The 27,605-nt window shown below is 38.1% G+C and overlaps 1 protein-coding gene across 1 annotated transcript; it reads left to right on the top strand.

Annotated features, from left to right (window-relative positions):
• Positions 1–556: 556 nt before the first annotated feature.
• Positions 557–26,761, top strand: LOC130241812 (A disintegrin and metalloproteinase with thrombospondin motifs 8). The gene is made up of 9 exons (XM_056473774.1): positions 557–1,549; positions 5,211–5,450; positions 11,628–11,760; positions 13,938–14,105; positions 16,528–16,820; positions 19,391–19,577; positions 19,654–19,826; positions 21,234–21,409; positions 24,134–26,761. Exons 1-9 carry the CDS (start codon positions 869–871, stop codon positions 24,864–24,866), a joined length of 2,784 nt encoding a protein of 927 aa, XP_056329749.1. The 5' UTR covers positions 557–868; the 3' UTR covers positions 24,867–26,761.
• The last annotated feature ends 844 nt before the right edge of the window (positions 26,762–27,605 follow it).

The following is a 27,605-nucleotide window of genomic DNA, read 5'->3' as shown; positions in this document are numbered from 1 at the left end:
CCTCCAGTTTGTTCCAGCGTTCATAAGCATAAATACTCATTATAATTACTAACTATCACTATCTATTCATTAAAGTTCCCTTTTTGATATTAAAAAAAAAGCTGTTTTGGGGCCTTTTCCTTTTTTAAAATGTTTCTAAATGAAGGTTTTGGATCAATTCTGATCTAAACGCATGCTGTTTGGCCATTACAGCACTTTCAGTCTAGAAATACACTATTATAATTACACTATCTAGAAATATATTATAATTACTTACTATTAGGCTACATGTATTTATTTATAAAAGTTCCCTTTTTATATTTATAAAAGTTTTTTATTGGACTTATTGCGGGAACATATTATCTACTACAGTACGTTCAATCTAGATATACACAAATATTAACAACTCAGTTGACAAACTGTTGCTATTTAGAAAGGAGTGTGCTTCTCAGTTTTCATTGGGCAAACCCGATCCAGAGGTTTTTCATGCGCGCTAGTGGGAGGAGAGACTACAGCAGCGCTGGATATCAAAAATAAACCTCTCATTTCTCAGAAAGTATAAATACCAGCGCCTCAATCCAGAGACAGTCCTGTGGACTAAAGAGCTCAGGAACTTGGCTCCGATTTTAGCTATAATTCAATCTGTACTCCAAGTAAGGCTGCATTGGGTTTATTCAGTTTATTGTTTTATTCAAAACAGATTTAAGCTATAGTGAAGGCATGTGCTGGATAGTAATCATAAACGTTAATAATATTAATATAATATTAATATAAGTGAAAGTGCTTCAGTAAGGTTTATGAAAGTTTGTCAGTCACATTAGATTAGTTTATCAATAAGTTATAAATATTATCGATATTTTTTATTTAGGAATAGCGGTGTTTTAATAAAATGTGGTCGTGTTTAGTTATATTTGTTTGCCTCTTCGCTGAAACATCTGCTCACTCGTTTGAGACTGAAGAGATTGTACCTGTTCGGCTGACTGGAAGAAGCGGTGGACGAGTAGCAAAGAGGAGTGAAATGCAGCCCAGCTTCAGGCTCTCGGCTTTCGGCAGGAATTTCACACTCAATTTGACACCGGACAGCACCTTCATATCGCCAGCGCTGAAAGTTTACCGCGTCAAAGTCAAACCACAAGAAAAGTCAACCAGCAACCTGACAGATTTTTATCAATCCTTTAATCAGACTGAGGAGACTGGGACAGAGTTTTTAAAAGGCTGCTTTTACACCGGCTCTGTTGACTCCAGTGAAGACTCAGTCGTTTCTGTCAGCTTATGTCGTGGGATTTTAGGATCGTTTATTTCAGATGGTAAAGAATATCTAATTGAACCGAAACCTTTCGGTTTGGGGACTAATGGAAAGTTAACTGAGCAGCTGCATGTCATTAAAAGGAGACGTTTTGCAAAGTCCTCGCAGGTTTCTAAACAGCTGTCAGATATGAGAGATGATCTTCAAAACTCAAGTATCCAGATGCCATCTAAGCGCAGACGCTTTGTCTCAACGCCCAGGTTTATTGAGACGCTGGTTGTGGGTGACGCCTCCCTCACACACTTCTATGGAGACGAGATCAAGGTAAGAGCTCACAGGTGTTGAGATAAGCAATTTCGACAGCTTAAAATCTTATTTTTTGTTTGTTAAACCCTTTATGGTGCACTTTATGGAAAAACAAATAGCCTGGCCTTTCATTGGTTGAAATGAATACACTCTTTCTTTTTGATAACCTACGGAAAAAAAGGTCAGCCAGGTGATTATATGCCTGTTAAAGCTGGTTCAAGATGTCCCAAGCTGGTCATTAATTGACTGACCATTGATTAGTTGACTATTATCTAACAGAATCCAACCTGACCATTTAAAAATGTCATGACCAATTAGTAGGATTTTTGCTGGTTATAGTTCACTAGCTTTACCTAAAGGAAATACAGATTTCACCAATAAAAGATAGACAGTTCCTATTTTTTTGGGAATAGTTCACCCAAAAATGAGCATTTGCTCACTTTCAAGTGGTTCCAAACCTTTACGAGTTTCTTTATTATGTTTAACAAAAAATAAAATATTTTGAAGAAAGCTGAAAACTTGTAACCATTGACTTCTATAATATGGAAACAAATACGTCATATGTTACTTGTTTCTATGATTCTTCAATATATAATCTTTTGCGATCATCAGAAAAAAATGTCTTACAGTTCTGCAGCAAGTAAGTAGTGAGTAAATGAGTAAATTGCTGTCTTAGCTGGTTTAAATGATCTCCAGTATGGGCAAACTGGTTTCCAATTGGCTTAGTGGTCTTCCAGTGTAGTGCTTGCTTAAACCAAACAACAGACAAGATTGGTGATGCTGGAGACCACCTAAAACCCTTATAAAACTGGCAAACTAGACAAGTATGACTATGCTGAAGACCAGTTAAGACCTGCAGACCATCCCAGGGATTTAAATATAAGCTACACCCCCCATTTTGAGTCAAATACCTGTTAAAAAATCTAAAGAACAATAAAACTTTACCGCTAAGAGCAATTTAGTGAACCTCGAGGGACGGGGCAAACTGTTCATACCATGGAGTACAGTTAGAAGAATGAGTCACGGTTCACAAGAACTGTACTGATCTTCACACCCACTTATGATCCACCTCCCACTCAAATTCTCCATCATCGAGTCATCAAAAACAAATGATTGGAAGAGACTGGAGTGTGAAAAAATGCACTGTCCCGGTCAGGATCATGAGGCAGATAGCAATCCAGATGTTGATATTGGGATCCAACTCTCCAAATTTGCAGATGGAAACACAAGGCCTCATAAAATCCATGGACCACCAGCTGCTCTTACTGTTGATGTCAGGGATTTTCAACAAACAAACAAACCACATAACTATGCGAATAGCATTAGAAAAGAAATGTTCAGACTTATCTCTGGTCTATGACTATCAACTAGATTTCTCCCCATTGAAAGCCTATACTGGATGGAATATTTATATAGACTGTTTTGTAAATTCTGCCTATGGATTGTTTGCCCCATTGCTGCTTACAGCTATATGAGCAATATCACACGAGTAGCAGTGCAATAAGGCTGTATATTGACACTGGTAGGAGGCATAAGTAAGTGGTTTAGTACCCTTCCACCAGTGCCGATATACAGCCATATTGCACTGCTACGAGTGTGATATTGCGTTTACAACAGTTCAACGACATAAGCATGTATATTAAAAAGTAAATCACACACAGAGTTTCAAAAACCCTTATGTACAAGGAACTACTTTTTTCCGCCATTCATTAACATCTGCAGCTGACATCAGAACAGCAGAAACCATTGCTTTTTCACAAATGTCACTTTAGAGCTCATATTCGAATGATTCTCTAGCTTAATGTCTAAAGTGATGACAAAACAGGTAATTTTTGCTCACATTTTAACATTATAAGGCTGAACGGCATGAAATGCCCTCAATCTACAATGATTTCCTAGTATTTCTCTGTTGCAATCAAGAGATCACAATAATTAACCCCAAAAAAACCAAAGCAAAGCAAACACTACCTGTTTCTGTGGCAAAATTGCAGCACTACAAAATACAGAGAGCGATCGGCTTAGAATGTCACTTACCTGATTTATAATGAATTGTTCAGCTGTAGTTTGAAACTTGTGCTGGGAAAATGCTGTTTTTCTTACCTAAGGATTTATTATGCGGTCTCTGTCGCCATCTTGTGGCGAAACGTCAACCGTCACTTTCTTTGACCTGCTCAGACAGGCTGATGGGTGCCGATACACTAAATCCGATTATGTTGCCCAACAGCAGGAATATTTGTGAAACTGTTGTATAAGGCACTGGATATGACTATAATAAGAAATTACGTCTATTTTGATACATTCCTGCAAAAATTAAACAGTAATCCTGTCTTATTTAAACAGGTATATGGCAAAAGAACCAGTCATAGCTGTCAATTTTTGAATTATTATCTGACTTTCTGTATATGAAATTTGAATTAATAAGCTTTCTATTGATGTTTTAGAACATGACAATATTTGGCTGAGATGCTTCTATATGAAATATGCAACTGAGGGTTAAAAAATCAATAATGAAAAAAAATTGCATTTTTAATGGGTCTAAATCATGTTCTTAGCAATGCAAATTACTAATCGAATTGAGTTTTTAGATATTTACAATATGAAATTTACTAAATATCTTCATGAAACTTGATCTTTACCTAATATTGTTATGTTATTTGGTGTAAAGGAAAGAAATTAATCAATTGAACCCAATTGATACAATTGTTATTTGGCTATTGCCAATAATATACCCATGCAACATAAGGTTTTGTGGTCGTGGGTCACATATTTCAAGTCCACAATAGCTTGGAAAATATGTCACACAAAATACTTTCCGTTCCAGCAGTTTTGAGCTAAAGGGCCAAGATTTCATCATGCTTTCACACTTATCACACTGTTGACTTCAGGAATTTTAAACAAATGAACCACATATTTATGTTGAGTCAGTAAAAAAAGAAATATCCAGAATAATCTTTGGTTTATGGCTCTGCCACCTCATTTTTATTTTTTTTTAATTAATAGACTGTTTATTAAGGAATACATCAAAAAAGTAAATCAATAATATTGTCTTATTTATCACAGTACTTGATTCTGAAAAAGCCTGAGATATAATAGTCCACAATAACTTACAAATTATATAATGCAAAATCTTTTCCATTCCAGCAGTTGTGAACTGAACTGCCAGGATTTTACTGTGCTTTCACACTTATACTGCTGACATCAGTAGTTTTCAAAAAATAAACCATATATTACTGAGAAAAGTCATTAGAAAATAAATCTCTAGAATAATTTTTGCTCTATCAGCTAAAAGTGACTAACTTTACTTTAAGGTGTCTTTGTTACACGTTCCATGTACTTACATTAGTAGTTACAATGAATTATGGGTAATTACTTAACTGACCATAAACGTAACCCACATTCTAACTCTAACCATATGATAAATACATATAATTAATTAATATTACTCATTACTTAAATGAATAGTGCAATGTAACAAGCACACTTTAAGAAATTATAAAAATCACTATTTTAATGAAATATTGCTTCTATTTTTAATGCAAGTCAACAATTAATAGCTTTATTAATAAGCTTTTCAGTTCCAGCAGTTGTGTGCTGCACTGCCAAGATTTCATCACATTTTCACACTTAACATTCTGCTGCACTGTTGGCGAATAGCAAGTTGTTGTTTTTCTCTTTTTAGCACTACATGCTGACCTTGATGTCAGTGGCCGCTCAGGTTTACAAACACCCCAGCATTAAGAACTCCATCAACATCGTGCTTGTGAAGATGCTAATTGTGGAGGATGAAGAGGTCGGGCCGTCCATCTCCAGTAATGGAGGCGTCGCTCTGCGTAGCTTCTGTGCCTGGCAGCAGCTCTTCAACCCGTCCAGCCACAGGCATCCGGAGCATTACGATACAGCCATACTGTTCACTAGAGAGGTGAGCATTGATTTATGATGTATTTGAGAGTCAGCCGATATCCATTTATGGGACCATGATGAAGTGAGATTTTTGACGTGAACTGAATTTAGAATAGCCAGTCCTTGTGAAGAAAACAAGAAGTTCTTATTATGAAAATAATAGTTTAATGTGGACTGAATGAAATGTTTAAAGGGATAGTTCACCCCAAAATGAAAATGTAATCATCATTTGTTTGCTGTCAAATGGTTTCAACCCTTTTCATATTTATTTATTCTGTTGAACACTGAAAAAGCTGAAACATGTAGCCATTTACTTTTATAGTACAAATACTTTAGAAATCAATGATTATAGGTTTTCAGCTTTTTTTCAAAATTTCTTGTTTTTTCTTCAACAGAAAGAAAATCAAACAGGTTTGGAAACAAGTGAAGGATGTGTAAATGATGTCAGTGTTTTCAGTATTTGATGAACTATCCCTTCAATTGCATGCTATTTACAATTAATCAGATATTAATTAAAATTTTAAGGGCACCTATTTTACCCCGTTTTCAACATGTAAGATTAGCCTTTGGTGTCTCCAGAATGTGTCTGTAAAGTTTCAGCTCAAAATACACATCAGATAATTTATTATAGCCTCCAGAATCTACCCATTTTGTAGCCTGTGGCTTAAATTGCAAATGAGTTGCTTCTCCTCGCTCACCACTCCCACATGCGTGTCTGCTTCTCATCATGCGTTACGTCAGATAAACAGCAGTCAGTGATAGAGACAGACTCAGATGAAGCTGAAATACAGCTCATTAGTCAAAAATACCAAGTAAGTTTATTTCATGTATTTGTGGTGAAATGTATTCAAGCCTTTCTGAAATGATGAGTCTCACACAAATGCCATTTGCAGTACACACAACACATGTGCACGTTCACTGACACCATGCGGTCATGGTGATTATAGCAGTTAAGAATTAGATATCAATTTTACTGTCTTTACAAACATGCTCTGTTTTAAAAATGTTTTAATCTTATAAAACTTGAGAGTTGTAACAAATATTTGAATCCCAGTTTATTTGCAAATATGTTTCCTCTTCGGGAGGGGAACTTCAATGCTATGTGGAAACTTCCACTATGGGGATTTCATCAGAATCCAATCATCTGAAAGAGTATACAAACGGGCCAACGAAATGCCAATGAGTTTGCAGTGTCAGCATGCACAGCTGGCGCTGCTTACAATCAATTTGGAATACAAGTGCAGAGCGTGCCAAGCTGAGACATCCTTTTCACTTAAAATCCTTTCACAAAGCCTCTGAGAGAGTCGATGAGGGTTCCTTCAGCTGTATCTACAGAGAGAGAGAGAACGAGAAAGTGGGCTCCCGGTCTAGAGTGTGTGATATGCGGCGGCAAACCACAAATTTCTCCCTTGCCTGGCGTTCTTTAGGTCAGGTCCTCCAGAGCAGTTTGTATTGTTGGCAAGTTCCCTAAAAGAGCAGCACAGTTGTGCAGCGCGTCTTTTTCAAGATGTCGCTCCGACCGTGCATTTCTACCCCCAGGCTTGCGGACCTCCCGCTCCTCCAAGCGCTCCATCCAAGCTTCGAGTGAAGGAAGCGATCTGTCTAACCAGATGGTAGCCCTTTTGCTTACTGACACTGGGGCTCAGACGTCCACCACTGCATCGGAGAGTATGCTTTCACTGTCCTCCTGGGTGGTGAGAGCTTTGTCAGATCCCGAAGCAGACATGTTAGCCGTGCATTCCCGGGCTGCTTCGGCCGTGGGTTTGGAGATGGTTTATCACCCAGTCCCGCCAGACCGACTAGATGGGTGCTACGTGGAGGATACTAAGAAGGCCAGACCTTCTAAGCCTCCCATCCCCTTCTTCCCGGAGGTGCACAGTAGGCTCACGCAGTCTTGGAGGGCAACTTTTTCTGCCCGATCTGCGTGCGCCTCTTCTCTCACTACCCATGATGGCAGAGCAGCCAGGTGGACGAGACGAAACAATCACACAGATCGAGCGTGCCATTGTGGTCATCCTTTGTCCGCATGGTGCCTATTCCTGGCGGGGTCAACCTTGTCTACCATTCAAAGCCTGCAGGTTATCTCCCTCTGAGCCAGATCCTACAGAGCCATGGGCCAGGCTGATTCTGCCCTGCAGGCTATGGCCACCTACCAGCGCTACCAATCGCAGATGCTGGTCCAGGAGCGCCACTTCTGCCTAAACCTGGCAGATATGCGCGAAGTTGACAAAGTCTGCTTTCTTGACTCACCCATATTGCAGGCTGGCCTGTTCAGGGACACCGTCGATGAGTACACTCAGGAATTCACAGCGATGAAGGAGAAGTAGGACGCGATGGGCAACGTCATCTATCGGCGGGAACGTAAGACCACTACTCCCAACGAAACATCCACATCAACTGCTCCTTGCAGAGGGTGCCCGCCTACAAGAGCACTCCCACTCCGCGCTGCCCCACTGCTGGTACGTCAGCGATTTTAGCGATGAAGCCATTAGCGAGGGCTCTGCCTGCCTGGTTAGCGCAGACCAGCACTTCGCAGTGGCTCATACACACGATCAGACTCGGCTATGCGATTCAATTCGTGAAATGGCCTCCCAAGTTCACGGGTGTGTATTTTACAATTGTCAGCCCTCTGTCCACCCCTGTCTTGCGAGAGGAGATTGCTGTCCTCCTGGCATAGGATGCAATCGAGCCGGTCCCTCCAGCTGAGATGAAGAGAGGGTTTTTACAGCCTGTACTTCATCGTACCCAAAATGAGCGGTGGGCTACGGCCAATCCTAGATCTGCACGTTTTGAACAGCTGTCTTCACAGGCTGCTGTTCAGAATGCTTACGCAGAAGCGCATCATCTGGTGCGTTCATTCTCAGGATTGGTTTGCAGCAATAGACATGAAGGATGTGTACTTTCATGTCTCCATACTTCCACGCCACCGTCAGTTTCTGCGGTTTGCGTTCGAAAATTAAGCCTGGCAGTACAAAGTCCTCCCATCCAGGCTCTCTCTGTCTCCGCAGGTTTTCACCAAGCTCGCGAAGGATGCCCTAGCAGAGAGTACAGAGTACTCCATATGAGACCACTTCAGCACTGGTTTCACGATCGAGTACCCAGACGCGCATGGTGCGTGGGCACACACCGAATGACTGTCACTGCGCTGTGTCGAAGCACCCTCACCCCTTGGAATGACCCCACGGTCCTACAAGCTGGAGTGCCTTCCAGCATGGGTTGGGGGCCATGTGTTGTGAGCATGCAGCCACGGGCCTGTGGAAAAGAACCCAGTTGCATTGGCACATCAACTGCCTGCAGCTGTTGGCAGTGTTTCTCGATCTGCGCCATCTTTTACCGGTGCTAGAGGGGCAACACGTGGTGGTCAGGATGGACAGCATGGTGACAGTATTTCACCCGCATGTGGGGTATCCGCTCTCTCCCCATGTCTCAGCTCGCTCGCCGTCAGCTCCTCTGGAGTCATACGCGGCTGAAATCGCTGCGTGCCATTCATATTCCAGGCTAGCTCGACCGTGCAGCCGATGCGCTCTCATGGCAGCCTTTATGTCCAGGAGAATGGAGACTCCACCCCGAGTCTGTCCAGCTGATATGGGCGCACTTTAGGGAAGCCCAGGTCGGCCTGTTTGCTTCTCCCGAGAGCGTTCATTGCCAGTGGTTCTTTCCCTGACCGAGGGCTCCCTCGGCACGGATGCACTGGCCCACAGCCGGCCTCGGCGCATGTGCAAAAATGCGTTTCCCCAGTGAGCCTGCTCGCCCAGTTACTGTGCACGGTCAGAGAGGATAAGGAGCAGGTCTTGCTAGTTGCGGCTCTCTGGCCCAACCAGACCTGGATATCAGAACTCTCACTTCTCGCGATGGCCCATCCATGGCAGATCCCTTTGAGAGAAGACCTCCGAGGCCCCCAGCATCTGACTCAGCGGAGGAGTCATGTGTTGGCCCGTTACATTGTTGGCATTCCCGCTGGTCATCCTGCGTTCTGGGTATTGGTGCTTGCTATTTGCGATCCCCGCTGGTGATCGCATATGCTCACTCAGCCACAATGCAGTCCCCCCTCCTAGGCGGGCTCGTGTTTTTCCTCCCTGCTAACTATGTTTTTTCATATGAATGCTCCCCCTTCTCAGGGCTAGTCCATATGTCTTCTTGCCACCAGATCTCCCCACTTGGGCAGCAGGTAGCTTCCGCAGCATCCTCCCTATCGGGACTGCACACTTTCCCAACGTACTGTCGATTAAAGTTCTTAAAAATTAACTAGACACATTACGACTCCTGAAAAATATATCTAAATATGTAAAACTTCTGTTGAATTGTGATAAATAAGGGCCAGGGAACACGTTGGAAGATTGCGCCTCTGGTGATGCAGGTGCGCTTGCACACTTGGCTTGGCATAGCCTCTCATCAGGGGCAAGGTAAGGTTCAATCATTGTGGCATTTTCCATGGATTTCCCCATATTTTCCACATAGCATTGAAGTTCCCCTCCCGAAGGGGAACGCTCTGGTTACAAAAGTATCCCTCGTTCCCCGAGGGGGGGAACGAAAATGCTATGTTCCTTTGCCACAATGATTGCCGATTAGTGGCTGGGCGTGAAAGTCTCTTCAGCTAGATAAGGATGCCTCAGCTTGGCACGCGCTGCTCTTTTATTGCCAAGTTGATTGTAAGTAGCGCCTGTGCATGCTGATCTTGCCAACTCATTGGCATTATTGGCCCATTTGTATACTGTTTCAGATGATTGGATTCTGACGAAATCCCCATGGTGGAAGTTTCCACATAGCATTTTCGTTCCCCCCCTCGGGGAATGAGGGTTACTTTCGTAACCGGAGCGACACATGTTATTATAGAAACATGGCACCTGTCAATCAATTCGGTGGATGAGGAAAACCACACTCCCATATCACTTATTAGAAGTAGGACATAAGTACATCATTATTTCATTTCATAATTAAGTCTTAAAATACTGACAGGTCTTTATGGTAAAATGAAATATACCTTAAGCCTCATAATGCATTTGGTTCTCTTTTGACAGGAGCAGCAGATAGATAATATGTTGTAATTTTTATAAAAATTCAAAATGTACAGGGAATTAGAATTTTTTTAATGCCATATTTAGATTAACAAATATCAATAAACAATTATTGATTAGCCTGCTGGGTGTCACGGTGGCACAGTGACTAGCACGATCGCCTCACAGCAAGAAGGTCGCTGGTTCGAGCCCTTGAATTGAATAAGCTAAATAGGCCGTAGTGTATGAATGTGCATGTGAGAGTGTATGGGTGTTTTCCAGTGTTGGGTTGTTGCTGGAAGGACATCCGCTGCGTAAAAGATATGCTGGATAAGTTGGCGGTTCATTCCGCTGTGGCGACCCCAGATTAATAAAGGGACTAAGCGGAAAAGAAAATGAATGAATGAATGAATGAATGAATGAATGAGATTAGCGAACTGCAGTTAAAATGAACTTTACATGTGGCTTAAATGTGCTATGCATTGTAAACGTGCCAAAATAAGTGTACTTTTTTAAGTCATTAAAAAGATTATTATTAAAATATAATTAAAAATGTAAGTAAAAGTACATTCCTTTATTTTGACTAATAATTTAAATAAGTACAAAGTGCATAAAAAAGGCTGTTATTTTGATTAAAGTCACGTTAAATTCTGTTCAGTAAAAGTGTACATTCTATTCAATTAAAAGATTCTTTTTAAAAACATTACTAAATTACTACTAAAAATGTGTGTATGTGCTTGGGTCCAGCAGCTCCATATGAGCTTGACCTGTGGAAAAGTGTGTGGTGCATTGCTCATTACTAGAGCAGCAGACTTTATTGGCATATTGAAACTGAAAACGAAGCTGAAATTAGCAGCAGACTCGCTGCAGACAGCAGCTCCTCTGAAAGGTGAACACATGTGAGTCCGACTCTCAGACTGAGCCAAGGCCAGATGTGCCTTGAATCATGTGTGTTTTGTGGCCTTCTGCTTTGGAAACATTTGTCTCCGTCTCGGATCTCTGGGCAAAGGATGGAAAAGACTCTAGGCATGTTTTTGAGATACATTTTCTCACTTCATAGGTCTGCCTCTGCCAAAACTATTTATTTGCTTGGTTTTATGATGGAAACACTGGCAAATATGTGTTTGCTTTTGCTATTAACCAGAGACCTGGAACGGCAACAAGAATTACATTTTTTTTTTTAATTCTAAATCGCCTTTCAGGACATCTGTGGACATCAGAGTTGCGAGACGTTGGGTGTAGCTGATGTTGGAACCATGTGTGACACTAAAAGGAGCTGTTCTGTGATTGAAGACAACGGCCTTCAGGCGGCTTACACAACTGCACATGAGTTAGGTGAGGATAAAATGAGTAAAAATAAACTTATTTTTTCAACACAGGCTCATTGGAAATACATGCTTCAGCGTGCATCTCTGTGAAACCACAAATATGTACTTCAACATACATTTGACTGCAGTTTCTAGTTAAAATTAACACCATAAGCAGAATGACATCAACAACAGTTTTTCCTTTTCACACTAATGATATTTTAATTATTGTCAAATAAATGATTATTTCTGTGCAATTTTTTGCACTGCACCAAATGTCACAAAACAGCTTAACAGTGTCTGTGATTTGTAATATATTGAATACACTTAGACAAACCTTTCTAGAGTGGTCAGTTTGTCCGGTAGCTCACCTTGTACAGAGTTGTACTTGTGATGCAAAGTTCCTAGGTTCAAGTCCAGCACAATTTCACAAAACAGATAAAAGCTATGTAAAAATAAAGGAAACCTTCTTGATTGCTGTGCACTTTTATGTCTGCTTTTGAATTGGTTTACTATGACTATTACTATTCATTGGGTTTAGGGAAGGGTCTCTGAGCCCTGCCGTCTTATGTGCAAGAAAGACATGCATCTGAAGCAATACCCATTCTAAATAAAGGGTGTCCTCGGGGTCTTAAAAAGTATTAAAAGTTGCTAAATCAATTATGAGAAAATGAAGGCCCTTACAAGGTATTAAAAAGTCCTAATCACATTTTATTGAGGTCTAAAATTTTGTTCAAGTGTTGTCCAAAGTGTTTGACTCCAAAAAAGCATAAATTTATTTATTTTCCTTCTAATATTAACAACGGCATGCTCGATTCACTTGACTGATTCGGGACGGTTTGCGCCCGGCCAAGCTCCTTCGTCCGGGTCATGTCATGTGATTTGCGACAAAAGCAGGTAGGTGATGTGACACTCTCCACATGTAGTGAAACCATAGAGCGAAACAGACGTCACAATGGGAAAATGTAATTTGCATACTCCTGGTTGGAGAAAGATGAGTTTAAACAGTGGCTGAAGCCTGTCGCTGAAAACAACCGCATAATTTTTCCTTTCAAGGTTAGTTTCTTCTGAGCTTATCTAAGTTCTGTTGCATGGTTGTGCTCCTATGATTTACTTAACTACAACTGTTTATTAACAACTGTTTATAAAGTTAAAGGTTTAATACTGATTAGAACTTGAAGTGGCGATGAGGTCCTAAAGTATTCTGAGAAGGCCTTAAAAAAAAGTCTTAAAAAGGTATTGAAATTACCTTTAGGATTCCTGCAAATACCTTGAAGTATCATACTTCAGATTCACAACAAAGTAAACAGTGCCCTCTAGTGAATTTGACATCTGAAACATGCAATAAAATGTCCCTGTAGAAACATGTTTTATGTTTCACAAAAATGAAGGCTGAGGCTTGTATTTCCAATGAGCCTGAATTGTATTTATTGGGCATCAGTGGTTCCATGAAGAACCTTTACCCTCCAAGGAACTATTTTATACCAAAAAGGGTTCTCTAAAGTGAAAATGTTATTTAGATGATTAAAATATTCTTCACATTAAGTAAAACATGATTATTTTATTGGAACTGTTTACTCATACTTTGTCAAATAAGATTTATTTGTTCATTGAATAGACTTAAGGCGGCATGGTGGCTCAGAGGTTAGCCCTGTCGCAAGAAGGTCTGTGGTTGAGCCCCGGCTGGGCTAGTAGGCATTTTTGTGTGGAGTTTGTAAGTTCTTTTCATGTTCGTGTGGGTTTCCTCCGGGTGCTCCGGTTTCCCCAACAATCCAACGTGAATTGGATGAACTAAATTGGCCATAGTGTCTGAATGTGAGAGTGTATGGGTGTTTCCAGTACTGGGTTGCAGCTGGAAGGTCATCCGCTGCATAAAACACATGGAACATTTGGTGGTTCATGGCGACCCCTCATAAATAAGCGACTAAGGAAAATGAATAAATGAATGAATAGATTAACAATAATCACAAGTTCCAGGATTCATTTTCTGATATGCACATAAACTAAATCAAACAAACAAAAGGAAATAACACCCCAACCCCAAGCCTGTAAGTATACAATACAGTGATTATCAAAACAACTTTACTCGAAGGTTTGAAGCTGAAAAAAGTTCTTGTATATCATTGCAAAAAGAACTCTTTCTGATTTGTTGATGAGCTCTTGTAATCTCTAATCTTCCATCATTTGACTTTGTGTCTCTTTCAGGTCATGTTTTGAGCATGCCTCATGATGACACTAAGAGCTGTGAGCAGCTTTTTGGACATCTAGGCGCGCATCATATCATGGCTCCTGTATTCACTCAGCTCAGTAAAACCTCACCCTGGTCTCCCTGCAGTGCTTTGTACATCACTGAGTTTTTCGACAACGGACATGGTATGCACATCCTTCAATTTATGGGCATCATGGTATATTTTGCATGTACTGTTTTTTTTTTTTTCCACAATCTAAGTTAGTCAAGTTTAACTTAAGCATTGTTTGCCTCCGTAAATTTATTTACAGAGGTCCAATTGTCTTTTGCTAGTTTAATGATGGGAAAACAGTCAACATACTTGGTGCATTATCTAAAAGGGTTGCACCTATTCTTGTTGCAAGTATTGGGCATAACGTGTGATAAACCAATCAGAGTGTCATCTTTACAATGCACCCGAACACATTTCATTTACAGGCCAGCAGCCATAGGGTAAATAAATATGTGGAAATACATTTGCTATTTAAACAACATGGCACAGGATGTGAAAAAGATAACTGTGTCAGGCTGAAACCAGAAAAAAGCACTAGCATGGCACTTAGCGCTGCATTGTGCCAGGTGTATGATCTCTAATCATACACTCGGCACAAATAGGCGCAAGATGTGTTTGGCATGATTTGTTGCTATTTTCAACGCAACAGTAATTTTCACGTTTTGCGCCACATTGTTTAAATATCAAATCAATGCGCCACTTTGTAATCTCATGGGCGTGCTGGTCTATAAAGGAGGTGTTTTAAGGCACATTGTTGGCGTGTTGCTGTGGAACTGAAATAGACTGCACCACTGGCCAACTGAAAGCTGGTTCACCATAGAGCGCTTTAGTTATTAGTTAGTTAAAAGCTTACACATTGATTAATACATACAGGATGTACAGCAATACACAAATATATTTACATATGAAGAAAAATAAAAGATTAAATTATTTTCTACATCAATATAAAAACTACTGCCTCCATGCCTTCTTCAGGTCAGGGGGCTTTTTTCAGTTTATTCTTGACAATGTGCATTTGTATAAAGTTATTTTTATTAGCAGTATTATTTATTTTATGCATATTTATATTTGTTTTAATAAAAACAAGTTTATATTTGTCCACCTGTCGGGTTTTGGAGACGTATGCATTATCATATAGAGCATAAGAATAGGATGTGTGTTTGGATATAACTCAGTTTTTTATTTACCACACTTCATTATTATTGTTCATTTATTCTTTTGCTGGAAATTAGAACTGAATTTAGAAATAGTTTTGAAACAAGTCTTTGCACTTAACAAACTAAATAAATATGTAGGCTAATGGATGTCTTCAGTGGAGTGCGCACAACACCGTTTCCTTATCCACGAAAGTAAAGGATTAAAGTAAAGAGTAAAGTAAAGTAAAGAGAAAGTAAAGAGGACAAATGAAGGAGGCTCATTATTTATCCTCGTGCTGCAGATGGTCTGTTTAACTGTTTTCTCACTAGTGAAGCGTTCAGTTTTTCTTCTTACAAAGTCCGTCATGTAAATTGTAAATGCGACAAGGCGCAATGCAACTGACTCTTAAAGGAAATCTGAAATGAGAGTCTGATTGGTTTAATGCATGTCAAGGTCAAAACACATCTATAACTCAATATGCCTAGAACATTAAAATAGAGCAGTATTTTATGTCAAAATCTTACATTTAAATATTTTTTCAATAAAAATACGAATGCTTGAAATATTATGGGATTGAATGATGCATTCATTTGTTTGAAAATACATCAAAATAATCACGTTTAAAAAAATTCTTAGCTCATAAATTGAAAATGTCATGCTATTGGAATGAAGAAAAAAGTATACTTTAAAGTTTTGAGAAGTCTTGAAAATAAATAGTGTAAACTATCATTATTTTAAAAATTCCTAAGCGTGTTTAATTTAGTTTATAGTGCGTTGTTCCTGTTGCATAATGATGCATGCTAAGGCACAACTTTTGGGGTGAACTACCCTTTTAAATCAAACCATTTCTTTCAAATAAAAATTACATTTTGAGCAAAATATAAAATAAAAATTTAATGTAATATGCAAAAGGTTAGTAAGGGAAAAAATGCTAAATCAAAGTATATTAGCAAGAACTGAGTTTTTTCTGTCTAACTTTTTTGTCAATGACCCAGCTTCAACAAATATAAGAGCTTGCAACATGTTAATGTCAATACAAAATACTTTCCTCTTGTTTATTGTAAAACTTTTGCATCACCTTTTAATTATAACTATGCGAATTCATATTCATTTTCAAAACCTTTCCATGGAGTCAGTAATCAGTCCTTCCTGTCACTTTACATTCCAGCTCATAAAAGGGGAATGTAACAAATGTTTCCTTTCCGAACTGCTGTATCATTTGAGGTGGGCAGTGGCCCATGTTCCCCACGTGTGTTTCTGCTCACTCGTGTTCCTCCTTGCCGCTTCACTCCCCCAGATGTGCATTCCTGCAAGTCTCCCGAAATGTCAGCTCCGGGAGCCCAATGTTCCTACTGTTACACAATCCTTTGATTTAGCGATTTACTGCTCTCTCTAACTCTTCCTCTGGATAATAACAGGAGACTGTTTACTGGACGCCCCTGAGACCACAGTGGCTTTACCCACTGAGCTGCCAGGCCTAACTTACAGTCTGGACCGCCAGTGCCAGCAGATATTTGGAGAGGAGTTTTCACATTGTCCCAACACCTCATCCAGCGAAGTGTGTGAGCGGCTTTGGTGTCAACAGGAGGGCCGATCTATGTGCACGACCCGAAATGGGAGTCTGCCCTGGGCGGATGGCACAAGCTGTGGCACCAACAGGACCTGTCTGAACAGTGTGTGCATGTCCTCTGAGGATGTCCTGAGGCCGCAGGTAAATCAAGACATCCCTGTGTTACATGTTTTAGACTTGAATTCACTCATTTTATGAGTACAAGATGCTTCAAATAGAAAGGGTCAATGTCTAGAGCATAATTTAGCTTTATCAAATCAATTTAAAAAATGGTTATTTGGTGCTCAAAACACTGCATTTATTTGAAATAGATTTTAAATAATGTATGCAGTTTATTTAAAAGGGTGGTCCAGAGTATATTTTTAAGGCTTGATTGTGTTTATAAGATGCAATGCAATGTGTGCTCATGCTTGATTTGTAGAAAATCACGTTATTTTTTGATTATACTTACTTTGATTATATACAGCTACTCAGCTAACATGAGAACGACATAATATTTTTTAGTTTCTCTGAAAGGCCCGCCCTCAAGAGGCTCTGATTGGTCAGCTAACCTAATTGATTGGCTTTACGTCACCAGGAAAAGTGTCACGCCCCTACAAGCATGCACTTTTGCGTTGTGTAAACACTTTCAGTAAGAGTAGCTGTTAGCCGTTTCAGTTTGTGCCTAAATCAGATAGAAAATGACACAGAGGACACAACAGGACCTCACATCTGCTCTCTAAAATAAAATCTGACGAGTGTCTTTCATATATATTTGGAATAAGCATGTGTAAGTAATATGAAACGCTCACATATATTTTGCGAGTTCGTTATGTGAGATGTAGAATGCAGGAAAAGCGTCCTCATAGAGAGACACTGCAACGCTGCTGAAGATTGTGGGTATTTACAGCGGTTTGACGAATAAATATGAATTTTAGCTAAATTGTTAGTAGTGCCAAACAGAATTTACCACTGTTTCCATTCTTGTTTACATCCTTGCTACAACATACCATTAATGCTAGAAACTGTACATGTAATAGATCAATTTCAACAAATGAAAACACTTCGTTTATTATGGTTGGAGAAGTTGAATCTCTGAATTGGGATCACTGAATTGGGAGAGATTCTGGAAGCTGTCCATTGTCAAATGCTAGCTATATATTTTGTTATATATATTGTAGGCACTTTCATCTTTGTGTCGTGTCCTTTGGAAGCCAAAATACAGAAACAACACAATCTGTGGAAATAGCAGCATTTAGATAGCATTTTAGCTTTCTCTGCTACATTACAGCATTACAGCACCTCTGACCACACCCCCTCGCTACGCAGGGTGTGTGCGTGTGGTAAACACACGTAGCCTGAATTGTTTGTGTTCTCACTAACCTGGATGTATTTTTTGTAGTCCCCAAACTTTGTGAGTTTAGGCTTTGCGAAGCAAATTTTGTAAAAGCATTAACAAACATTAACTAAGTATGGGTAATCTTGTAAAGAATTTATTAACCGTAGACCATTTACTAATGCATTATTAAAATCCACAGTTGTGGTTGTTAACAATGCACAGTGAGTTATCTATGCAACTATGAACTAACATTTTTCAATTTAAATAACGTTAACAAAGAGGAATAAATATCATAATAAATATCAAAACTAATTGTTTGTTCATGTTGGTAGACACAATAAATAACATTAGCTAATGGACAATTATTTTAAAGTGTTACCCTAATTTCTTTTGGCTTTGCCACGATTACAGTGCCTAATATTTTACAGGTTATTTTTTATGTTTTATTTTGAAGTTAAGTTTTCTCTAGAGAAAAAAACATATAATAGGAAATACTGTAAAGATTTCCTTGCTTTGTTAAATATCACTTGGCTAAAACTTTTAAAATAATGTTATATGAGGGCAACTAATTTGTAAAAAATTTGTTTTATTTAGTAAACTATTGATATTTTAATAGTTAATGAAAATCCTTCCAAATTTTTCAAATAAATGTTGTCAGTTTGAGCATTTGTTTTAACACAAAATAAAAAGGTGCCATGTTCTCAGATGTCAATATATAAACAACACAAAACCAATGTATAAATGTAATTAACTTCAGAAGATAAAGCAATATTTAGTGGAATAACCCTGATTGTCAATCTCAAGAATTAAAACTAGGGCTAAATAATATATCATTTGAGCATTGATATTGCAATGTGTGTATCCACAATAGCCACATCGCAGGATTAGATTATTTATTAAAAAAAAAAAAAGATATTATTTTTTTATTATTTATACAATAATGATCATGTTATTTTACATTTGATTGTTTAATTTCTTTTTCTTGAATACTGTTAGAAAACCATAAAGCACTGTTTATTTGTTTATTTTTGCTTAATTTATTATAATTTATGCAGATGCACTGCAAATAGGAAAAGACTTGATCATCACACTCAATCTAAATGAATGAAATCTTTCCAAATAGAGCTATTCAAATCATCTAGTGAAACTATACTCATATCGCAATATATATCATGGCAAAAGAAAACATTGCAATGTCAGATTTTTCCAATATTGTGCAGCCCTTGTTTTTTTGGACCAATTGTCATTTTCAACATATTGAATGAGAAAGCAATATGTTCACATACTCACGTACACTTATACATTGGTGGTCTTATTTTGTTATTCAGTAATGCCACTGAAATCACACATATTGAAAGTGCAGTGAATGATTGTGGTTGTGGTGTGTTTTCAGCCGGCTGTGGATGGAGGTTGGGGTGGGTGGGGATCTTGGCAGCCGTGCTCCAGGTCATGCGGAGGTGGAGTGATGTTCTCCTACCGAGAGTGCAATCGACCGTCTCCTCAAAACGGAGGAAAATACTGCGTGGGCCAGAGAGTCAATTACCAGTCCTGCAACAAACAGGCCTGTGAGAATACCCGAGGTGAGTTGATCTCTCTAATGTCAGTCCTTCTGCCATTTCATATTGTGCTGTTGGTGACAATTCTTCACAATTGCAGGAAAAAGTTTTCGAGAGGAGCAATGTGAAAAGTACAACAATCCCAATCACTTTGATATTCATGGCAATGTGAAGCAGTGGATACCAAAATACGCTGGAGTGTCGTTACGGGATAGATGTAAACTCTTTTGCAGAGCACGAGGCAGCAGTGAATTCAGAGTGTTTGCACCTAAGGTACATTATTCATTGTGTTACACATGCAAAAATTTACATGTACACATTTGGGAGACACATTTACATTCACTCATTTAGCAGATACCTTTATCAGAAACTATTTACAAGAAAGGATAAAAGAAGAACTTCAAATGCTATGAGAAGTCTAGGTTTTTTTTAAATGCTATAGAAGTCTATCTATCTGTCTGTCTGTCTGTCTGTCTGTCTGTCTGTCTGTCTGTCTGTCTGTCTGTCTATCTATCTATCTATCTATCTATCTATCTATCTATCTATATATATATATATGTATGTATGTGTGTGTGTGTGTGTGTGTGTATATGTTTGAGCATCAATATTGCTGTGTGTGTATCCGTAATAATCACATCACAGGATTACATTACAATCTCAGAAAAAAAGGTACACAAGCTGTCATTTGGGCAGTACCTTGTCAAAAGGTACATACTTGTACTGTATATACTGCCCCAGTGACAGCTCCTGTACCTTTATTTCTGAGAATATATTTATTAAACGCTGTAAGAAATTCTATCATCAGTAACGAATGATAGATCTTGTTGTTTTTCTTTTCTTTTATTTTCAGTTTAACTAAAAATTTATCAGTATGATGGTAAATACTGTACATTTCTAGTCAAACTATCCTTCTGCAGTCATTTACCAAAGAAAACACAAACAAATAAGGGCAGTTATAATAGCTACAAATGTGGGAGAGCATTGCTATACGTGATTGTATTGTATTGCAATGTGGAGCAATTAAGTGTTGATGTTAAATCAAAAGTAAATCACAAATAATTGAAAATGAAATTATTTAGTGACAATATTTATGTACGGTTACAACTGAATTAGTTACAAAATAACTGTATAAAATGATAAAAACAAGGAATGATAAAAAAAATATGATAATACTTGTACCCAGCTTAAATTAAAATAAAGTTACCTTAGAGAGACGATGAGCAGTGAGTTAGCCCCAAAGAGAGCCTGATAGCAGTAGAGGCAGAGAAGATAGCCTTCCAGAGCAAGAGATAAGCAGAGCAGAGCAGGAAAAGACCAGTGCAAAGTTTACCATCTATTTTGTATCTTTCTTGACCACATGACCAAAGCCCAATTCATGAGACATACAAACTGACCAATCAACATGTGACCACATCGTAAAACCCCCAAAGTCCACAAACCAGTCCCTGATCTTATCAGTATCTACCTTTGGAATCTGTATGGACCTTCTTAGTGAAAAAGACATGTTTTGCCATATAAACAAATGCATATGATAATTTGCCTTCCTACAACATCATATACAGTAGTTGAATTTGAAATGATCTGTATCGCCGAGTTGATCATACTTTAAAAAGTTGCAAAGCAATTAAACCTAATAAATGTATAAAATATACAAACTGATTTCAATTGCTTCCATTTTAGGTGATTGATGGAACCTCATGTGGTCCTGATACCACATCATTCTGTGTGCAAGGCCAGTGTATCAAAGCTGGTTGTGACCTGGAGATCGATTCTAGTAAGAAGCTGGACAAATGCGCCGTGTGTGGAGGAAACGGCCAGAGCTGCAGGATGATATCTGGCTCCTTCAATAAAGTCATGTAAGAATATCTCATTGCTATGTATTACAAACTATATTCTTTCTTATAAAATTGTGTGTTATACAGTATTTGCCCACATTATCAGTGACATTGCTTTCTGCAGTACTTCTTCCACTTATTTTCTAGCATGGGTTTGAAATAATAAGCCATGAAAAAACAACAACCTGCTACAAGGAAAATCACAACATTGACACAAAATTGATTTTGAGCAAAAAAAAAAAAGAGAAAAAAAAAGAAATACAATCCCTTGAATGATTGCAAATGACATATTTTTGAATGAAAAGGGTCCAATTATGCACATTTAAAACAAGTAAGTGTAAGGTGTCAGGTAACTCTGTTTCAGCTCAAAATAAAGTGTATTGTTCATTACAGTATACCGGGCTGTAAATACCCATCTTTTGATCAGAAGACACAGTGCACACTTTCTGCAAGGCTGTACCTCAGTTACTCCGCCAACAACAAACAATGAATCAGCATGTTTTAACATAAGTTTATAAATAAAGATTTACTGCAAACACAAACACAAAGCATAAGGTCCAGGGTCATATTTGTCAGATTTGTATTAAATGCAGTGGGTGACACGATCGCCTCACAGCAAGAAGGTTGCTGATTCAAGCCCCCGGCTGGGTCAGTTGGCATTTCTGTGTGGAGTTTGCATGTTCTTCCGGGTGCTCCGGTTACCCCCTCAGTCCAAAGACATGCGCTATAGATGCATTGAATAAGCTAAATTGGCCGTAGTGTATGTATGTGAATGGGAGTGTATGGGTGTTTCCTAGTGTTGGGTTGTAGCTGGAAGGGCATACGCTGCATAAAACATATGCTGGACAAGTTGGCGTTTATTCCACTGTGGCGAACCCTGATTATTAAAGGGACTAAGCTGAAAAGAAAATGAATGAATGAATTTATTAAACTTAGATATATTTCATGTATACCGTCAAATACTGTAAGTACAAGGTTATGTCAGAAACATATGTTCAAAATATTTGGTTATGTGTGCAAATGTAATCAGTTGAATGTAAACAGTTGAATCTGTATTAGTATATTCAGCCCACCCAGGCATGACTTGGGTGGGTATTATTGAAATTTGGCAAACTTTGCAGATAAAAGTGGCCCAAATTTAAAACTTGTTTTTGCCCATATGTAACTCAAATCTATTTGGTCATCATGACAGTGTGAACAACACAAACAGCATGAAATCTGATCTTTTCAATTCTGATTTGTGCCACTTTAATTTGTGGTATTAAATCTGTATCAGATCTCAGTTTTTGTAATGTGACTTCAATGTGAACGGTTATGTCAAAATTCATTTCCAATGACACATGCCATCATTCTGCACTGGCACATACTACAAACATCCTCTTACACTTAAGCCTTTATGAGTGCACTAGTAGTCATTCTTTGCTGTTCTCTAGCACACAATCACAGGCATCCTGTGATCAGCTGAAAAATTCAAATCAATTTGTTAAGTCAAACCTGTATAGGCTGACATTGAGAAAGACGCATGCCCGCTTGTCATAGATTATAATTTATAGATTAAAATTTACTCTTATTTTACGTTTCAGACAATGAAATACACATTAGTACTGGCAAAACAACCAATTATAGTTCTTAAAATACACAAAATACAAAATGGCTATAATAATTACATTAAACATAATTTGAAGACATGCTTTATTAAGATCATACAGTATGTATGTACATTGTGTACATAATTAGAAAGTTATTATATATATATATATATATGTGTGTGTGTGTGTGTGTGTGTGTGTGTGTGTGTGTGTGTGTGTGTGTGTGTGTGTGTGTGTGTGTGTGTGTGTCTGTGTGTAAAATATATATATTTGAAGATTTATGTACATAATTCCATAGTATATAATTACAATCGCTGAAAAAAATTTACATATGTAAACGGCCATTTTTTCAATATTTTGTAATATATGTGGCATACGTGAAATACAAATATGAACTTGTATTTCATATGTGTAATTTGCATTTATTTTCATATGTCAGCACTTTCTGATATATATACAGTTGAAATCTGAATTATTAGCCCCCTTTGAATATTTTTTCTTTTTTTAATTTTTCCCAAATGATGTTTAACAAAGCAAGGAAATTTTCACAGTATGTCTGATAATATTTTATCTTCTGGAGAAAGTCTTTGTTGTTTTATTTCGGCTAGATAAAAGCAGCTTTTACTTTTTAAAAACCATTTTAAAGACACAATTATTAGCCCCTTTAAGCTTTATATTTTTTCGATAATCTATAGAACAAACCATCATTATACAATAACTTGCCTAATTACCCTAACCTGCCTAGTTAACCTAATTAACCTAGTTAAGACTTTAAATGTCACTTTAAGCTGTGAAGAACTGCCTTGAAAAATATCTAGTCAAATATTAATTACTGTCATCATGGCAAAGATAAAATAAATCAGTTATTAGAAATGAGTTATTAAAACTATAATGCTTAGAAATGTGCTGAAATAATCTTCTCTCCGTTAGAAAGAAATTGGGGAAAAAATAAACAGGGGGCTAATAATTCAGGGGGGCTAATAATTATTACTTCAACTGTGTGTGTATATATATATATATATATATATATATATATATATATATATATATATATAGGTCCTTTTGGGATAGACATTCTTCATATTCAGACATTTTAAGCTCATAAAACCATAACAAACACTATTCATATACTGTACTCTATTTCCCATTTGTTTAGCCATGGATATAGGGACATTGTGACAATTCCAAGTGGAGCCACTAACATTAACATCAAACAGCAGAGCCATGGAAGTATACCCCATGATGGCCATTACCTGGCTGTACGAAGAGAAAATGGCGATTACATCTTGAACGGGAACTTCTCTGTATCCACGGTGGAGCAGTATATTCCGGTGCTGGGCGCTGTTCTGAAGTACAGTGGCTCTTCTACAACACTAGAGAGACTTCAGAGCTTCCGGCAGCTTCAGGAGCCCATCACAATACAACTGCTCTCCACCGTTGCTGAATCCATCCCACCGAAGGTCAAATACACCTTTTACATCCCTAAAAGCATGACGTTCAGCAAACCAAAAGACAAAAAGATTGCAGGCAAGTTGATTCATCCCTTTGGGGTGCCACAGTGGATCTCGAGCGAGTGGTCCGAATGCTCCAAAACATGTGGTTCTGGGTGGTCCAGAAGAAATGTGGAATGTAAAGACAATGCTGGCTTCTATTCAAACCACTGCAATAAAGATCTCAGACCGTCTGATATCAGGCCTTGCGCAGATCTGCCGTGTCCCATATGGCAGATAGGACCTTGGTCTTCATGCTCTCAAACTTGTGGCCACGGGGAACGACAGCGCAAGATTCTCTGCATCGATTACACTGGGAAGACTGCAGAGCCAGAGAACTGTGACCCTGCCAAGATGCCTGAATCTGTATCTGAAAACTGTTTCTACCAAGGGTGCTGAGGACTTCATCTGCAGTAAATGATTCAGTTGTTCAGACGTTCCTGTGAACCGAAAGATTACCATTTGACCATGCTTCAGGTTGGAGCAGGAAATTTTCAGTTTTAGACAGAATATGATTGACGTGTGGAGTGAGCTTGGTTATAAATGTTGCACAGATTAATCAGTTGGGCTTTGGTTTTTCCAAATTTATATATTTATAACCACTATTGATGCAATAGATATCTACCTCATCAATGCTTTATTGCAGTTTCCCTAACTTCTAACTCCTAGATCCTGTTCACACTTGGTTTTAAGAAGCATTTGGTCACCCAAACACAAGTGGATGATGCTAAATGCAGGTGCAAATGGGGACTGACGCGTTTTGTGCTTGTTCGTGCAAGTTGAAAACACATCATATCAGATTGCTTTCACAGTTTATATGCTCATGTGGTAGAATGCATTTCAACAGCCGTATAAAACTACCTATTCTTCATCTACTGATGTAATTCCAAATCATTATGGGATGCATTATTAAAATGAACTAATCACTGTCACAATGGACTAAAGTTTACTGTCGAACGAGAATTTTAATTTCTTGATTCTGACACAAACCCAACGTGTTGGGCAAACATTTCAAAGACGTCTAATGGACATCCAACAAATACAAAATAGAATAGACAAATACACAGATTTCACATGTGTAGTCATTCATTCATGTCTATTTGATGACTTTTCTGTGTTTAAACGTGTTAGACGTTTATTAGATTTTCAACATTTAGCTTAGAGCTCTTGAGGAATTTCGAGAGGAGCATGTGATATAATTGATCGTGGCTGGTTTCTCATCTACAATCATTAATAAACCAATCAGATTATTCCAGACTCACAATAAATAGCCCGTCTCGCCTAAAGCTGCGGTCACACTGCCCGTTTCTCCCCATAGACTTCCCTTCATACGCATGCAAATGCGTCAGACTGGAAACCGCAGATCGTGCGAAAAGTTTCGCAGTACGCTGCATTGGAAAATTCAAGCTTGGTGATCTCTGACCTGCAAAATTGCATCACATGATTGCGTGAGACTAATCGAAGATTAAAACATGACCTCTTTGGACAGAAATTTAAAACATGGACCCATCGCTCGCTTTTGTAAGTGTCTAATCATCTTGTTTAATCCTGCCCATTTTCACAGTGCTGTACGACAGAATTTCGCAAGCTCAAACTCTAGTGTGACCGCAGCTTTATTCCTTTATCTTCATTTTTGAAGAATCCACCGCATTTTCCTTATTTACCAGGAGGAGCTCTCAAGAACTACCTGATCTCGTACCCCCTTACAGTACATGCTTTTTGACCAGGCGGGAGCCCTGGGCTCAATTATCTCAGAGCTCAGGGTTCTCTCCTGGGACAGCACGCCAAACCTGCTATTAATATAAAGCAATATCTAAGTGTGAACTCTGGAAACATCTTTTAAACACACACAGAAAAAATAGCATCTCTGTAAATTGCATAAGCTTATTTTGTAACATTAGATCAACAAATCAAGAAAAGTCCATATAATGCAGTCATCCATAGACCCTTACCTTAAAGAAATAAGATAAGTGGTTGAAAGTGAAAAGAAGAGATGGATTTAACAAAAGTGTAAACATAAATGCATCTTTATTTACTTTTGATCCGGTCAACCACAACAGATGTTTGCTGTAAACAGGGCCTCGGTCGTTTTTTGGAGCATTCCACAATAATTATGGTATGATTTTAAATACATATGTTATGATTTTAAACCATATAATCCAAGACAGATCAGCGAGGATTTTCACATTTCATTTCATCTTATGCTGACATTTTTAAAAAGTAAAAAGAAAGGAAATAAAATCCTTTTATATTTGTACATTCAGTTGTACACATTAGTATTGCAAAATGAAATTCTTAACATATAATGGAAAAAATCATACTTAGAACTGTCGCTTTGCTAAACCACTATGAAGGTGCTGATATTTTTGATTGGGTCATTTATTTTATTTATAAACCTTGACTTGCATTTATTCAAGGCTTTCAGAGTTCAAGTCAACGAGAACAATTGATTATTAAAGCATCATCATATGAATCTATTAAACCTACTCTTGAATGTTCTTAGAGGTAAACAGTTGTTGAGCCTTATTTATATTTTGAAACATTATTAATCACTCATTTGAAAATTCCTTGACAAGCATTATTTTTGTGTTGAGTGGGTTTTATAGCTTACCATTTCCTGTCGCTGTTCTTTGTAATAAACACTGTTATTATAAAAGTGCACATAGCAAATTGTTGTGAATTTCTGCATGAATGAAAACACGGAGGTTTGGAAACATAAACCGTTGTCATCCTTCAAGTGTGGTAACGTCTGCTGAGGTTTAAAAAGTGGACGTGAGCGTGACCTATAACAGTTCAGCATGAAACTAAGCTGAAAATAGGTAATGCTTCTTTACAGTGATTGTATATGAATGCTAATATTGTATTGATCATTTCTGTTATGTACATTTCATATATTAGTCATATTAAATTGCAGCAAAACATATGATCCCTTCAGTGAAGGATTGTACTTTGTTACGTCTTCATTGTAAAACTATTTATTTTTGTAAATGTCCATTGTATAAAATGTAATGTTCTTTTTCCAGATGCTGCGTTCCTTATTTTGTAACTTATCAATGAAATGTCTGAAATAAAAGAGAAAAACATCACAAACTTGCCTTTTTTAATGAATGTATTTAATTAAATGAAAACGTGAAATAT

This window comes from Danio aesculapii, chromosome 15 (genome assembly GCF_903798145.1).
Source record: "Danio aesculapii chromosome 15, fDanAes4.1, whole genome shotgun sequence".
Taxonomy (NCBI): domain Eukaryota; kingdom Metazoa; phylum Chordata; class Actinopteri; order Cypriniformes; family Danionidae; genus Danio; species Danio aesculapii.
Note: the sequence above shows the minus strand (reverse complement) of the source record. Positions and strands in the feature narration are given on the sequence as shown.